The sequence below is a fragment of the Danio rerio genome, chromosome 22 (assembly GCF_052040795.2).
Source record: "Danio rerio strain M-AB ecotype USA chromosome 22, GRCz13ab, whole genome shotgun sequence".
Classification (NCBI taxonomy): domain Eukaryota; kingdom Metazoa; phylum Chordata; class Actinopteri; order Cypriniformes; family Danionidae; genus Danio; species Danio rerio.
In genome coordinates this window covers 34,773,649-34,791,492 of record NC_141042.1, presented here as the reverse complement: position 1 = coordinate 34,791,492, position 17,844 = coordinate 34,773,649, and the positions used below count along the sequence as shown (strand labels likewise).

The following is a 17,844-nucleotide window of genomic DNA, read 5'->3' as shown; positions in this document are numbered from 1 at the left end:
TAGGCTATTTAATATTAATACAATAAACACATGCCAAGCGCAACATTGTGTTAGATCTTAGCAAATACAAATGTGACACTGTTGATGATTACTTTTGTGATTGATTAGACCTGAAGCTGCGCCGCGCTCAACTGAACAAAACATGGAAAACTTCACCGCATAGAAACAGTCACGTGCGGGCGGTGACTTCTCCATTCGCCTCCCGTCTGAAAGGACCTTAATACATCCTTGTTTCTTCCGTGCTCAGCTAAATGTCATTACATTTGCATTCATCCATGTATATTATATCCATTTTGCGGCAGTCCCGCGGGCCAAGGATAACGGTATGAACCTGAAGTCACCATAAAATCCTGTCCCATGCCACACTGTTGCATCGAGTCTTGTTTAATATAATTTCGGTCTCAAAGCCCATTTAGCTGTAAGTGCGCAGTGATTTGCATTTGTTTGAATTATTATTCAAAATCAAACGTTATGCAAATGCAATAGGTTATTAAATAAGTTTAAAAATCAGCTGAAAGGTTAATAAATATGTTTAGAAATGGTTAAATATAGTATTAATAATTACTATATAAAATAATAAAATAAAACAATAAAAAATATAGTAATAATAATTATATATATATTATATTTATTATTATTATTATTAATATTATTATTATTGTTAGTATTAAATAAAACACTGCCACGCCCCCATGCAATAGTATCGTGTATCGGCGATCTCAAAGGGGGGGCAATATGGCGCTCTGAAAATTTTGTATATCGCCCAATACTATTACAGTAGGCCTATAGGTCTGTTGTTTTGACTAAAGAAGATACATTATCTGAGTTTATCACCAGAACTATAGAAACTATTTTGTAAAAAAAAAAAACAACAACACATAGCACAGTATCAGGATCGGATCTGTATCGGTAGATACTCAGAATTTCGGTATCCAGATCGGATTGGTTCCCAAAAAACATTATCGGTGCATCCCTAGTAAAAAACTAATTTTTCGACTATAATCACAGAATACAGCCTATAATTTTCACAAGATTTTCCTTCAACACATGCTGTGTCAACACACGTATGCAAAAGTCAATTAAATAACTCATATTTCCAGAAACATCCACTAAAGATTGATCTAATTCAGGAGAATGACTTACCCTCGCACTTTTCCAGGATCTGAACTGTTTCTCCGAGCTCTAGTGTCAGACCATGTGACACAGATCCACGGAAGCTACAGACCACTGCGGAAAGAAGAAAGAGAGGTGGAAAATGAGTTAGATGCATAATAAAAGTGTTGGGAGACAATGCGTTCGAAATAAAACCACAAAAACATTTGTTATAAACAGCTATGTGCGTAATTTCACTGCAGCTACACTAACTAACAGAATTACCAACCCCACTCCTTGTCAGCCATTGGTCAGATGCTCCCGCCCACAATTATGCTATTTGTTGAATCAGTGAAAGTTACCAAGCAAACATTTAATCACTGCAGTAAAATTTGTGTTAGAAGTGGAAAAAAGCTTATTAATAATGCTCAATTACACGTCAGTTTCAACTTCAGACTCCACATATACACTCACCGGCCAATTTATTAGGTACACCTGTCCAACTGCTCATTAACGCAAATTTCTTATCAGCCAATCACATGGCAGCAGCTTAAAGGGCCATGAAACCCCCTCGTTTCAGCAGGGTGTTTTCACACCTCTACTTTGGAAAAAGTCAGAAAGGTGGGCGTGTCCAGCTCTGTTTAGGGGGGAGTGTAGGAGGAACAAAAGAGGGATGGCGTTGGAGTGTCTATTTGGGCACGTGCTGAGTTTCAGGGTCAAAACACACACACACACACACACAGGGGATAAAGGGACTGTGTTTACATGGACATCTGTAGTCGAATTATTTGCCAAATTATTTAATGGTGGACTTTAACTGCAGTTTGGCTCTTTCATTCTGGGAATTCATTCATGTCCCTCGCGACAAACGAGATATTTGATTCGAGGAGCTGCTCTAAGCGTGTATTTTTCATGCAATGTTTGATACCGCATGGCGAATGAGAGAAAAAAAACTCAGCATTTCCCGGAAACTTACATGCACACGGCAGGTAGCGTCAGAAAGCCGCGTGTGTTATTCCGGTCACAAAATGCGGTGAAAATCCTACACGAGGTTAGAGTTTGGTTGTGGTGCTAACATGTTTACACTCGGTGCAATAGTTAACTTAGTTCGATACGAACAAACTGAATAAACAAAGAGCACTGGTCACTCACTTACCAAATCTGTAGACAGGACAATCACCAGCAACTAGAACCGCGTCTTTATTAAGAGAAGACTACAAGCGAATCCGGATCTCAGCGTTTGCAGATGAGAACAGCTCTCAGGTAAACAATAATCCTCCTTAAACACGTGAGTTATTGTTGTCGAGCGTCGCGTACACTGTTAATCCACACGTGACTCTGAGCTCTCACAGAGAGAAAATGAAAACAAAACTTAACTGCAGCAAACTATAAAAGCAACACTTCACGCTTGTTTTGCCAACACAATGTGGCGTCTCTGTCGTCTAAGCACTGTGACAGTTATGAATATTAATGAAGTTGCGCAATAGAGCGCGCTGATTGGTTTGAACCAAGCCTTACTCATGCATTAATGCAGCACACTCGGAGACGTAATAAGGCACTCTCAGGCACAGATGTCCACTCTACATGCTGGAATACACGCTATTATGTCATGACCGTGACGCAGCTTCAAAAATTCGCTTAAAAAAAAAAAAGTACGAATTTGCTCGAAATTACGCAAAACAACCAATTTTCACTTTTTAGTAAAATATAGGTGTCCTAATAGTGTTTTTAGCAGTGTGGAACACATATACGACTGTTAACAACTCAAAAAATTAGTTATGGTGTTTCGTGACCTTTTAATGCATTTAGGCATGTAGACTTGGGACGAAAACGCCTACTAAGTAGGTACTGTATTTGAATTTAAACGTATTACTCGGCCATTAGAAAAGTACGTTCTATACAGTATGAATATGAGCAGTGTGAATGTAATTCGGACATACTACATCCACCATTTTGTCATGGTCACATGACCTAACTGCGTCAGTTGCGTCGCTTTACTCCCATTCATGAATTCTTTCACGAGGTTTCATGGGATAGCGCAGCATGCATGGGATGCGCACTTCAGAATCTTGACAGAAGTAGTAAGTCATCTGGGTACTTTTCGCAAGCTGATTTTCGAATTCTATGAATTCGTACATACCACCGGCTCGCATACGGATTTTAGTGCACTTTATAGTATGGAAGTATGTGGTTTCGGACGCAGCCATGGTCAAGACAATCTGCTGCAGTTCAAAGCGAGCATCAGAATGGGGAAGAAAGGGGATTTAAGTGACTTTGAACGTGTGAATGCTGTGTGAATAAATGTGTATGGGTGTTTCTCAGTACTGGGTTGCAGCTGGAAGGGCATGCGCTGCATAAAACATATGCTGGAGTAGTTGGTGGTTCATTCCGCTGTGGCAACCCCTGATGAATAAAGGGACTAAGCACACTTAAGGAAAATGAATGTTGGATTACTTCACGTTTCTGCTAAAATAAAGTATCTTTCTATAACTTCAATAACCAGCCTCCACTATACAGTATGGCAATGTCTTTAATATACTTATGCATTTTAAATGCTGTATTTGAGGATTTGATTTAATAACAATGCATGATGCATGTTTAACGTTACTCTTAATAATGATTCAGTAGCTGTATTCATGGTAGCATGGTGCCTCCACAGTGCAGATGGGCAGAGCAGCACAGTGGAAATAATAGGATTTATTTTCAATGAATGCATTCCAGAATAGCAAAGAAAAAACCCCGGACATGTGCAGTTTTAAAAGCAGATATTCTGGATTGCCATGGTAACCTGGACAGAGTATCCCAGGGAATTATCGAATCCTTGCTGATGAAAAAGCCTGTGTGAGAGACCTGTGCTGTTTACAGCTTTCCACTGGATATTTTTCTGTAACTGTTGCAACATGGGAACCACATGGGAAGAAGTCAGCATAAAAGCACAGCATCAACATTTACTTGCTGATAAAATAATGCCGTGCATTATTGATTACTGGAAATAAGTTGCAAAGATAAATGAAAAACGCTTTTATTTGTAATCTATTAACAATTTTCTATTAGTCTGAAATGGCTTTCTTCTTCTGTTTACATCGTTCAGGCTGTGCAGACTATTAACCGATTGCTAACAAGCTTTCGATTTAGCAGAATCACATTTAATTTGGCTCCATTCTGGTATGCATCCTCCATTTTATTCCAGTTTCAAATGTGCTGTTCGGTCTTTCTTTATTCAAAAGGGAAAAAAGCTTTCATTTGTTTTCTGTTTACTGTTTGTTCTTACCCTGGAATGACTTTTCTGATGGCATCCCTCACGCCATGCTGACTATGGGCGTACTCACACTACGTACAGTTGCCTTGAACAAGGCCAAAGCACGCTTGTCCACCCTCCCACCTCCCCCAACGGCCAGCACTCACATTATATTTGGGCCTGGACACGCTTACGTCATCGATGTGCGAAGCGCTTTCGCGCAGCACAGTGGACATTTCTTTAGTTATATCGTTTTAGTGCACTGTAATAAAAATAGGGTTATTTTTTTACAGTAATTTTTTGTGATTTCAAATTATATTTAAAATTTAGTAAAATGACAAACAACTTCTCTAAATTAACAGTTTGACTTTCATTTTATGTACTTTATCATTAAAGACAAATTACTGACATTTTTGTTTTTTATACAGGGAAATTACAGTATTATTTATACAGTGTTTTTTCTGTTATTTTAAATCATATTCAATAGTCCGCAAAAATTACAAACAATATCTGTAAATTAACAGCTTGACTATTATTTTACTAAATAATCAATGACAAATTACAGCAATTTTCCTTTTTCATACAATAAAATTGGTGTATTATTTACACAGTGTTTTTTCCGTTTTTTTTTTTAAAGTACATTTAAAATTACGTAAAATTAAAGTAATAAATTGTAATTACTTGCTCTGTAAAAAAAAATAATTTAAAAAAAGGTCAAATGACTGGCAGCTACAGCTGCAAAATAAAAAAAAATTACGGTAAAATTTCTTTGTTGAAATAAAGTGCTAAATTAATCAATCTACAGATATTTTCATTAAAATGTTTACAGAAAAACACTGGTTTTTTACAGATTTTATCCAGATTATTACGATCAAATCCGTTTAATAAATAAAAAAGCTAAAATCTGCTCACATGCACCTGTTCCGGATTCCACTGATTGCAGGCACACACACACACACACACACACACACACACACACACACACACACACACACACACACACACACACACACACACACACACACACAAACACACACAAACACACAGTCAGAGGATCGTTATGAACTGATTACATGAACTTTAAAAGCAGCACAGACGCACGCACCAATTGCTAAGTCTTGTTATTCTGTTACTGTAAACATTATGACGCATTTCTCTTTTTTTGCCTTGCTTTGTTTGTTAATTGTTTACATTGTTTGCTGCGGGGACTGACCATTTGCCTGCTATTTGACTATGACTCTGGATTCCCTGCATACATCTGTTTGCCCCTGTGTTGACTGTTGCTTGCCTGACCATCTATGCGTAATAAACCTGCATTTGGATCTGCAGTCCTTTGTCAGCGGCCCCTTCACATTACAGTTCCATTTCATTTAAGATTTGTAACTGAATCATTCCATACAACTTAAACCTCTACATGTTTTACATAAATACTATTCAATAAAATGTAACAACTGTAATTGTAAAGTTGTTGTTTTTTCCAGACTTTTTTGATCCAAAATAAAACTGTTAAATTACGACCATGAGCATGTCTTGGCATTTTATTAAAGGTGTTAAATCATAATGATTTAGGGAAATTCTTTAAAATAACATTGTTTTCTCTTGAACTTTTAGTAAAGTCACTTTATTGATGGTGTTCGATCATAATAATCAAGGAAAAGTCAACAAATAAACAAAAGTCAACTTTAAAATAGCAGTGTTTCTTTGTAAAACTTAGTGTGTAACTATTGAACGGATTTGATCATAATAATCTAGGAAAAGTCAACAAATAAACAAAAGTCAACTTTAAAATAGCAGTGTTTCTTTGTAAAACTTAGTGTGTAACTATTGAACGGATTTGATCATAATAATCTAGGAAAAGTCTTTAAAATAACAGTGTTTTTCTGTAAACATTTTAAAGAAAATATCTGTAGATTTATTATTTTTTTGCACTTTATTTCAACAAAGAAATTTTACCGTAATTTTATGGTTTTTGTTTGGCAGCCGTAGCTGCCAGTCATTTGATCTTTTATTTTTTACAATGCTTTTTTTTTTTTTTTTACAGTGTGGTTTGGGATGCAGTGACGCAGTCAAATATTTCGGCAAACAGATCTGCCACTTTTGACACTCATAAACAACCATAAAGTCTTTGTGCTGCAGGAATTAGGAGGTTTGCTGACGGTGCAGCTGTGGTGCAGTGGAGGGTTTGCATCTTTAATAAACTACGACAGTTTCCGTTCATTGAACAGTAAGAATGATTAATAAATCCATCTAAAACAGTCCCTTAAAAGTGCATGTCTCGCTTTCAGTTTCGGGCTCAGGTGCATTTTGCACTCAAACTACAAGCGTACCACGCCAAAGCGCAAGTAAACCATCCTCTGGCACACCTCTTACAACCGGGTCAGGGACGGCCAAGTGAACCGTGCCTGAGCCCAATTCAGAGCACTCACACTTCTCAAACGATCCGGGAAACAGGCCTAGGCACGGTTCGGATAGCATAGTGTGAGTATGCCCTATGAGTCAATAGCTAACAGGCCTTTTTGTAGTATTATTATCTCGCCAGAAGTAGTAAGTCATCTGGGTACTTTTCACAAACTGATTTTCAGACAGACAGATAGACAGATAGATAGATAGATAGATAGATAGATAGATAGATAGATAGATAGATAGATAGATAGATAGATAGATAGATAGATAGATAGATAGATAGATAGATAGATAGATAGATAGATAGATAGATAGATAGATAGATAGATTCAAGTTATGGATGGATGGATGGATGGATGGATGGATGGATAGATAGATAGATAGATAGATAGATAGATAGATAGATAGATAGATAGATAGATAGATAGATAGATAGATAGATAGATAGATAGATAGATAGATAGATAGATAGATAGATAGATAGATAGATATATAGATTCAAGTTATGGATGGATGGATGGATGGATGGATGGATGGATGGATGGATGGATGGATGGATGGATGGATGGATGGATGGATGGATGGATGGATGGATGGATGGATGGATGGATGGATGGATAGATAGATAGATAGATAGATAGATAGATAGATAGATAGATAGATAGATAGATAGATAGATAGATAGATAGATAGATAGATAGATAGATAGATAGATAGATTAAAGCAGTTTATAGATAGACAGACAGACAGACAGACAGACAGACAGACAGACAGACAGACAGACAGACAGACAGACAGACAGATAGATAGATAGATAGATAGATAGATAGATAGATAGATAGATAGATAGATAGATAGATAGATAGATAGATAGATAGATAGATAGATAGATTCAAGTTATGGATGGATGGATGGATGGATGGATGGATGGATGGATGGATAGATAGATAGATAGATAGATAGATAGATAGATAGATAGATAGATAGATAGATAGATAGATAGATAGATAGATAGATAGATAGATAGATAGATAGACAGATAGATAGATAGATAGATAGATAGATAGATAGATAGATAGATAGATAGATAGATAGATAGATAGATAGATAGATAGATAGATAGAAATAACATTAACCTTCATTCTGTATGCAAAAACAAGTTATCTTAATAGTGCACATGTATGAAACAGAGCTTGTTTGTTTGAAGAGATATTTTTGGAAAAAGCACATTCCCAAAATAACCCCCCACTGAGTCTACATTCAGATCCATGCAAAAGCAGGTTTTTCAATCGAAATGCCCCTCCAAACTGGAGTATAAGCCATCCGTTGTCTACTTCATTATATAAGTATGAGATTATAATGGTCAGGCCGACCAGCTGAAGTGCCCAGAACAAAGCTGAATTAATTTCTCTGAATCCATCTGTATTTGTGCAACATGATCCTGTCTGCCTGGTTTTTCTGCTGTACACGGACGTCTGATGGGGCTTCTGAAAATCCCAAATTGATATCAGCGTCTGCTCTTTCCAGCATCTCGTCAAGAAACAAACTGTTCTCAGTGTTTCCATGCAACCGACTGCTCCGACAAAGAATACAAGCATCCGTCATTTGATCTGAAATGGACAAAGCTTTAATGTTGCATGCGTTCATTCGCACACAACATTCCCTATTCAGAAAACTCCCCGAGGAGGTACATCGGTTTCGCAGATTCACACTTTATGAAGGAGATCCAGTATTCGTTTAATTGCACGGCAGTGGCTGTAATTGCTTTTTTATGCAAAATAAATGTTTATAAGGGCTAATGAAACAGAGTCTGAGTAAACATTTTTAAAGTCAATTTACACTAAATAAAAAGAACACAATAATGATTTTATTATCAGAGCAGCGTCATTCTCAGTATAGCAAAACATCGACAATCAAACAGGAAGAAAGCATGAGAAACGTCTTTCAGGATTTGTCGTGTTCATTCAGCCATTTTCTGATGACATGTTATTATTATTTGTTATTTATTTTCAAAGACCGCAGTTTAATATTTAATGCTTGTTAGACGAGGCTCCCTCTGCAGTTTCCAAGAAAGCTTGTGACTGCCGCCAGAGGTCTGCATTTAGTAAATAATTCAGGCTCTATTAAAAGGGCTTTTCATGAGTTAATCCCACTCAAATGCAGGATGACATAAACAATATGTGTCTTGAATGTGAAAGACTTTGCTATTCGTGGTATCAAAATGGGATTGTGATGCGAAGTAAATACTCTCCTCAGTATGTGGGATACAGAGATTTTTGTACAAATAATAGAGAAACATACAATGTCTTAAACAGAAACAATGACTAAACAAGGAGTATATAAAAAAATAAGTAGATTGGATTACAAATGATCTAAACAAAAAAAAACATGACCTAATGTGGAAATACACATTGAAACAAATCTGTAAACAAAACTTGTTTTTGCATTAAATTGTTTACTCATTTTTTTGTAAATCCAGGGATTAATCTTTGAATAAATGTTCTTAGTCTTAGTTTTTCTGTAATTCTTAGTACACTATGCAACAGAGGAATCAAGCCTAAAATATAAACATCCTCAATATACTTTGCTAATTTTTAGAGCGAGATGCTAATTGTCTAATCCTATTGAATGATTTATGCTAAGCTAAGCTAAAGGTTCTCCTGCCTGACATGGAGATGATAATTTTGAATGGATTCAAAAATGGTAAATCTCAACTTTAGAAGAGTTGTAAAGTTAACTGCTTTCAAAAAAACCTGCAGTGCTCCTTTCCCAGAAGGCATACAACATCATTAGCCGTTAATATTGGGTTAGATTTAGTTCATAACATAAGATGGCCAAAATTCAATGTTTAGCCAGGGTCTAAGGACAATGTTATTTTGACGATTTTCTTTTCTAAACAAAATCCAACATCCCCACGAAGTTGGGATACATTGGGGTACAACATTGATTGGGAATCTAAGTTGTTATATTTTCCAAAATGCCTTACCATAAGATTTTTAAAGGTCTAGTATGTAAATTTGACGCCCAGTGGTTGAACTAGGTATTGCATTCCTGGATCAACACACAGGCAAGTGCTTGTTGCCAGATTGTGGACAGGAGCGAGTAATTTTAACCGTGTTCTAAATAAAAGCAACGGCACCTGATAGAAGGAATATTCTCCATATTAAAAAGAGTTTTTGTCCTAACCAACACCTGAAATGCATATAATAAAAATGGCTTCTATTTCTCACAGCTGAACAACAGAAAACTGACAATGATCAGCTCAGGTACAGCTCATGTGCTTTTTTTCAGTGTTAAATGCTATTAATGTGAGTTTGACAGGACATTTATTGCCATACTACTGAAAGCAGCAGCAGATAGTTCAGCTCAGTTCTGGAGAATAAATTAAACCTTCTGAAACTGAACTTCAGAACTGAGACTCAGTGCAAACCAACACATTTCAGTGATTCAGCTACATTTAATAATGTTCTAGAGTCTAAATTATCATATGCATTGTTTATATGATCTTTTTAACCAAAGAAGGCTCACACAAATTCCACAGGCAGATACTGATTAGGTCAGGGCCTGGTCTGTGGATTTGGGGTGGTTTATAATGTGGTCACATGTTGATTGGTCAGTTTGAATGTCTCAGTATTTGGGCTTTGGTCACATGTTCAAGGAAGAGACAAAATAGCTGGCACTTTGCTCTGCCTCTTTTTCTGGTCTGCGCTCTCCTGCTCTGCTCCTGTCCACTGGAGTCTATCTTCTCTGCCTCTTTGAGGCCTACTTGCTCTCTTTGTCTTTCCCTCCCTTTGTCACTCTTTCTACCTCTGGTAACTTTAATTTTACATTTAGGCTGGGTACAATTATTATCATATGTTTTTTATAATTTCATATTTTGCTATTTTATACAGTTATTTGTAATTAATTTAGTTGTAACCATAGCAAGTTATTGTCAATAAATAATTTCTTTATCAAGTATTTTTGAATTACTTTTGATGTAACATCAACATTTAATTTGCTACATATTGCAATACAATGCAATTACATAATATCAACGCTCTCCCACATTTTAAGCTAATACTGCACTTATTTCCGTTTTTTTGGTATACGATTGCAGAAGAATGGTTTGATTAGAAATATACAGGTTTTGTTTTACCATCATGCTAATAACTTTTTAGTAATTTGGCAAAACTACAGTTCAAACCGCTATGGTTAAAAACTATTCTTACAATGTTAAAGAGCTTTAATATGTATTCATTAGATTATAAACCTTACCATTTGGCTGAAGTGCAGTGAGTGCACTATTCTGTGCTTCTGAATGGCTATATTTACATTTCTGTCGTGTTTCGTCTGGTGCAAACAGCCAAATGCACTGAAACATGCAGCCAAAAACACTGCGCATCTCATCACATAGGGTGCTGTTAGGACAAAGGGTTACAATGTAACCTGCTCACCTAATGTTTACGCTTATAATATTTATATTATTTGCTAATTAATAACCTCATGTGGAACTATGAATTTGCATATCATTTCAGAGTCTGCTACTGTCCACCGGAGGGTGCATTTCAGTCACGAGCGCATGCTTTCAGAGCCTTCCTGACTGAATGAATGAAGTGCACTGTTTTTCACCATCTGGCAACCCGGAGTGCTGAAATATAATTGGCTAAACTGTCATTAGGCAGGTTAAAGGGACCAAAACAAAGACAGACATTCCATCACATATTGTACATGTTCACAGCAGAATATCTGACTTCAGCATTGTTTTCCAGATAAACAAGACTGTTCACTGGGCATGTTTCTGAAATATTATACTGTTTTTATGATACAGAAGAGTCAGAATCTCACATACAGCACCTTTAATTTAATTAATGTATATTAACCATCCTTATGTGATGTATTTAACTGCTTGGCTAACCAACATTAACTTGCAAAATAGAAATAAAAACTAAATATGTTATTGTTGAGCAAATAAATAACTATTTGGATAAATAAAGGCTTACTTGTGAGACCAAGCTAAATTTACAACCATCATGGTTAATTAGAAAGCACCACTTTTATTTAACATATTTAGCATTATAAGCTAACTTGTAAAACATAGCTAAATATTAAATATACTGTACAAGCAACATTGTTCATTCAAAGGAACCACTCGCATTTAACATATTTAGCATGCTAGGCTAACTAAAATATCTATGGTAAACTGTCCTGTCGTGACGTATTTAACTGCTAGGCTAACTAATGCTAACACAAAATAAATATTAAATATTCAAACTTTGGCAAGACAACATTGGGTTCGTTTCCCAGCTGAAAAAAACAGCTTAAACCAGCCTAGTCTGGTTGGCTGGTTTTAGCTGGTCGACCAGCCTGGTTTGAGAGGAGTTTCAGCCATTTTCAGGCTGGTCTTAGCTGGTCAGGCTGGGAGATGACCAGTTAAAGCCAGCTTGACCAGCTTAAACCAGGCTGGAAATGGCTGAAACTCCTCTAAAACCAGCAGGGTTATAAATCATATGTGTTTATATTTAGCTTCTAGACTCGCCAGTGCTAAAAAAATTAGGCTGTAAAATATAAACTATCCCTATGTGATTGCTGCTAGGCTAAAACACATATCCTGAATTAGAAAACCCTTACAGCAGTTATGTTGTATATTAAACATGTTTACATAATGCTGCTAGGCTAACTTGAAAACATGACAGAAATACGTTGGGTATTGGGTGTCAACTGTTTTATAGCACGAAATCTGCACAGCAAATATTGTGATATCGAGAGAAGAGAGAGAAACATGGCACATCCTGAGAGGAAATTACATTTTAATTAGGGCAAATAGCTTGTCAAATTTGCATTTGTTGTGGCGCCTGCTAGCGAAAAAGAGCCGTGTGGTTGCTCAGCAGCAAATAGCTGTACTCTTTGAGCTGCATATGTACGTGTGAGTGTGTGTGTGTGTGTGTGTGTGTGTGTGTGTGTGTGTGTGTGTGTGTGTGTGTGTGTGTGTGTGTGTGTGTGAGTGTGTGTGTGTGTGTGTGTGTGAGTAATTAGCGCAATTCATAGGGATGTTATGACTGACATGCTAGCCGAGGGCAACTTAACTCTTAGCACAGAAAGCAGGTCAGTTAACCAACCCAACAGTGTCCGTTGACTATCTACGAGCAAACATGGCAGAAGACAGCCATTACACACTTGAGTTTTGCGTGGTAACAAATCAAGTTTCAATCTGTGTGTTATGTTAATGCTACGGGCTAAATGAAGACATTTGCATGTGGCATCTATAAAAACATTCTCATTAGATGGAGGACGGCCGCTGCAGCCCGTGGGGACGCACCTCTTCCTGCCATTCTGAATTTTGTCCTGTCATGCCAAATAAACAAACAGCAAGCCAAATGGATCCATGCCGGCAGGTTTTATATGCGTGTCTCAATAATCTGCTAAACAAACAAGCAGGGAATGCTAATAAATCTGGCTTTATGAAAGGGCAGCAGCTTTTCTTCTGCGCAGGGATATTTCAGGCGCTCAATCTGAGGCGCAGTGAAACAACCTGCGTTCTCTATATTTGATTTACAGGGACGTTTTGCTGTCCGTCATTAACAGTGCACTCAATTTATTAAACACTAGGTGGCAGCCTGCTTAATAGAGAACATCTCTCATGCTCAACCTCACACACAGGCTGTGCGAAGCAGCCAGAGTATTCCTGCTGTGCAATCTACACTGCTTACAGCATGAGGTTTGTATCTACATCTACATCATTGAAGCAGTATACAAGATTAAAAACAACAGTATTCTGTCAACTATATACTGAGCACTTTTATAAAGTGCATTAACATACTGTTTACTGCATACTGTTCAGCTCAGTAGATACAGCAGAAGGCCTGTTCTGCTTAAAATATTATGTGATATGTGATAATGCTTTATTGTTGAATGCTTGTACACTGTTTAAGCATTCAGTAACTATTAAGTTAGATTATTAGCATTGTGTTTATTTACATTTGAAAATGTCTATTGCTTTAAAACATAATGTGGTATGAAAGAATACAATTGAAAAACAGTAGTGTATACTAAGCATTCAGTGATTAGAATATTACATAATATTTAGTTCAGTATATACTGCGAAATGTATTAAAGATAAACCAGTATGCAAGGCTCAACAATAAGGACTGCCCTGTGGCCCAGGGCCAGCTTGAGAGACACTTGAGACAGTAGACCGGATCATTACTGGCCCGATTGGGACAGTGCTGCCTTGTCACTAACATTTAATTTGTCTGTGACTATTTGTCAATTGAGTTTGTGCTTTTAAGTTTTTAAACACTACCTTCTCTGTGATGTCGTAAACACCATATTGCGTTCCAGTTCCAGTATTGACCATGATATTTTTTTTCTGTAACCTGGTAAAAACCAGTACAGCGAAGAAACGACAATATGGCGGCAACATCAAATTATTAGGCTAAAAGAACATTTCTGTTTCTAACGTGTTGGAAGTAGACATTTACGTGTGACTAACACGACAAAATACAAATGAAGTGATGTTTTGCACAGTTTGCCGCCAGTTTGACAAGTCAGACACCTTTTTTTAACATTTTCCACACTGCTCTTTTTGTTCGCATAAAACTTTTATTTACAATTTATTTTAAGTATTGAAATTCTAGATTCACAGACTTTATTTTTGACACATTATTTAAAATGTGGCAAAAAAAATAGCTATTAACTTCACTTTTTTTTTGGTGGAGCCAGTGAAAATTTTGGCAGGGCAAGTAAAAATCTGAACCACTGGCCCGATCGGACCAGTAGAAAAAATCCATAGCGTTGAACCCTGGTATGTATGAACAGTGGTTTTTGCATTATGTTTTTTTATGGAAACATACTACATGTTTAAGATGTGGCATGTACAATAATGTTTTACTATGGTAAAACGTTTATGGTTATAAAAAAATACAGTATAAACTGAACATTTGATGTAGAATAATAGACAGGGCCAGATTAAGAACACATTGGGCCCTGAGGCTATAGCAAATCCAAAGGACCCCCTTTATTTTGATTGATTGTTCTTGCTATTAATAATAATTTATTAATTATAATTATTATCTAATTTTCCACTATTTTATATTTATCTATTTTTTCTATTTTACTATAATAGGCATGCAAGTAGGGTATAAAAGTAATGACATAATATGAACCTTAAAGTTTGCAGGCTGCCAAAATCAGCAAAAAAAAAATTGCAATACTTCCTAAATTAGTGCTTTATAATAAATACTTTAAATAAAGGTTTACATTTAAAATGTTTCTTTAGAACTTTAGCTGACCATAAATCCCTAATCATAGGATATATTTAAAAGCCATCATTCTAACTTCCAAAATATTGTGGTCTTCTAACTTACAGAAGGCTAGCACCCGTATTTTATTTTACTTTATTTATTTCTTGCATTACACATATTGTCTGATGAGAGCCAGCACCAACATTTCATTCCTCCATATTATTACTGTTGTTTTTATAAAAGGGGCAAAATTAACATTTATAATAAAGTTTCCTTCCTAACTGGTTCAGCTTTCTAGTTTAAAGACCTATCTGTTTAGTAAAGCATACACTCAATGCATCACCTAGCGGGTTCCACACAGGCTTCTGCATCTTGCTTATATACACTATGAACAGCAGCTACGCTAATTAATCTCTTTATTCTCTATTTTCACCTGGGAATACTCATCCCGAGGTCCTCAGATTATGCGGAGTCACTAATTGGATCCAAGACCAGCGACGAGATGATCCCAAGGTTTCCATATCCGGGACCAGGCCATATCCTGAGCTGCTGCTGCTCTGATGGTCATGGGGAGTGGAGAACATGAGTCTGATTCCAGCGACGCTCCAGGGACATACGAGTCTTCGCTGAGGCCATCTTCCAGCCTCCACCGCGGTGACTGAAGCTCTGCACAAGACTTTTGGCCAGCGGAGAAATTAAAATGGTCGTGCCGAACTTAGTCTTGTTCTCTTAAGGTTTTTTTTCTTCACTCCCATCAGGTGAAGTTTTTTTTTCCCTCTCCGCTGTCGCCACTGGCTCGCATGGTTCAGGATTGGTAGAGCTACGCATCGATGAATTTGCTCTTCAGTGTTTGAACTCTCAGTAATGATTAAACCACACTGAACTGAGCTAAACTGAACTGAACTTAAACACTAAAAACTGAACTACACTGTTCCAGTTACTATGACCATTTATGTGAAGCTGCTTTGACACAATCTACATTGTAAAAGCGCTATACAAATAAAGCTGAATTGAATTGAATTGAATTGAATTGAATTGAATTCACATTGCATGACTTCACAATAGGAAGAATCGCCGAAAACTTTGTTCAAACTACGTCTCATAGCCAAAAACCTTTTGTTATTAACTACATAACGAGAAAGAAGCTTTTAATGGGGTAGTAAATGTACATATTTGCTCACCTACGTTTGAATGGATTTTAGCAATTTCTCCTCAACTTTCTTTAACAACTTTCTGTATAAAACGTCAAACAGACACAGATGCTCCTGTCAAACCTCCACTAGTTTTTCATCCATTTCTTAAGTCCAAATAAACCGAAAATGAGCGCTTTTAACTTCTCCCCCAGCCGCCCACTGGCCTGCAGGTACAAGTGAATGCTGCTCTCCCATTGGCTGTAGGCGATCGCCGATGTTATTTTCAATCAAATCTCATTTCACACGGCATGATTTGAATCGCCGACAGTGCCAAATATTTAGCACGCCAAATATCTCACTAGCATCAGCAACTCATCGGCGATTCTCTCAGATCGTGTCTTTGATAGTTCAGACTGTGTGATTGTCACTCACATGCACAAGCACCGATCTGCGTGTGATTTTAGGCATTCGTCTACGATTTTTCAAAACCTGTCGGCGAGTCAAAATCGGGGCTAAAATCACGCAGTCTGATCTTGGCATTATGGTAAAGCAAACCGAGTGTATTTACTTTAGATACATACTCCTCAATAATGATGATTTATTTAGCTGCTTGATTTGTTTGCACACTGTCTCGGTTATATTGTGTGACGAAAGGATTGTGCGGGCCCGTGCATAGACTGTAAAATATATGGACGTAGTATCCGTGAAGTCACCCATAGGTTTCTGAAGAGCGCAAAAGAAGCCACAAGTAGGCGCGGCCAACCGTCGCCATTTTGTTCACGCGTCATCACACCCACGGCGGGATACCAAACAAGGGCAAAGAGGCGGAGAGTGAGCGGAGCTACAGACACCTGCTAGCATTTAGCTTGGACCTGGTTCAGACACACTTTACTTTGGGAGAACGCTTAATACTTTATCACCTGCGACTCGTTTGCATTCTGACCACTTGTGCTTGGTTGTATAGTATATCAATAAAGTGTTTAGACTTTTAAAAACACTGCTGTAATACATTGAGCCACTAAACATTGTTCTTATGACGTTTTTCAACAGAAGAAAAACGTGAATTACTTCCAAACACTTCAGATATAGTCTGTGTTAGTTACTGTAAGACTATTGATAAAATCCAGCATAACACTGTATGACAACGCTTCAGATGACTGTTCTAGAGCCTACAGCTAATCAATCTGACAGATTCTGGAGTGCATTACAGCTCTAAATATAAATATAAACGATAAATGATCTTAAATAAAACAAATACATGTATAGAGATGGTATATAAGTATATAACTTTACTCACATGGGAAACGGAGGCCACGTGAATGGTTTGTGAGCACAATTAAGTGCACTCAGCATGCCATGCCATCTAATAATTGTAGGAAACAAGTCCAAAAGGCAGTTGAGTGTGTAAAGCCACATAAAACAACACAGAAATACGATAAATATGCCGAGTTCAGTGGCTAAACTGCAGGATTCAGCTGAGGTGACGTGACGGTGACCAACGAGACCTAGCTGTCACTCAAGTGGCCACTCCCTTAATTATGCAAACTTAATATAACTTAATATAAAGGAAACGGATGAGTTATAAAAAAATTCACCCCCCTCACAGTTGTCATGAAGGGTAATATTAGCTGTATTAACCAAAATCTTTTTTGTACCAGGCTGTAAACACCTTTTTTTCTGCTGTAAAGTTGGCCATTCTAACAGTGGGCTCAATTGAAATTTGCTCTGTATTGGAGCCAGGAGCGGCCACGACTAG

General features: G+C 37.1%; 1 protein-coding gene across 50 annotated transcripts in view; it reads right to left on the bottom strand.

Annotated features, from left to right (window-relative positions):
* Window positions 1–17,844, bottom strand: part of dock3 (dedicator of cytokinesis 3) — a 406,352-nt gene that overhangs the window by 289,867 nt on the left and 98,641 nt on the right. For 49 of the 50 annotated variants that reach the window (XR_015522243.1, XM_087304578.1, XM_087304583.1 and 46 more), the window contains exon 2: window positions 1,144–1,227. Coding sequence is in view for 49 of the 50 variants with exons in the window: in XM_087304578.1 (XP_087160704.1) it covers window positions 1,144–1,227 (84 nt within the window). In the remaining variant the exon portion in view is untranslated. Of the gene's footprint in view, window positions 1–1,143; window positions 1,228–1,381; window positions 1,561–17,844 lie in introns of those variants that run through there. The other variant, XM_087304568.1, reaches the window with a different exon arrangement.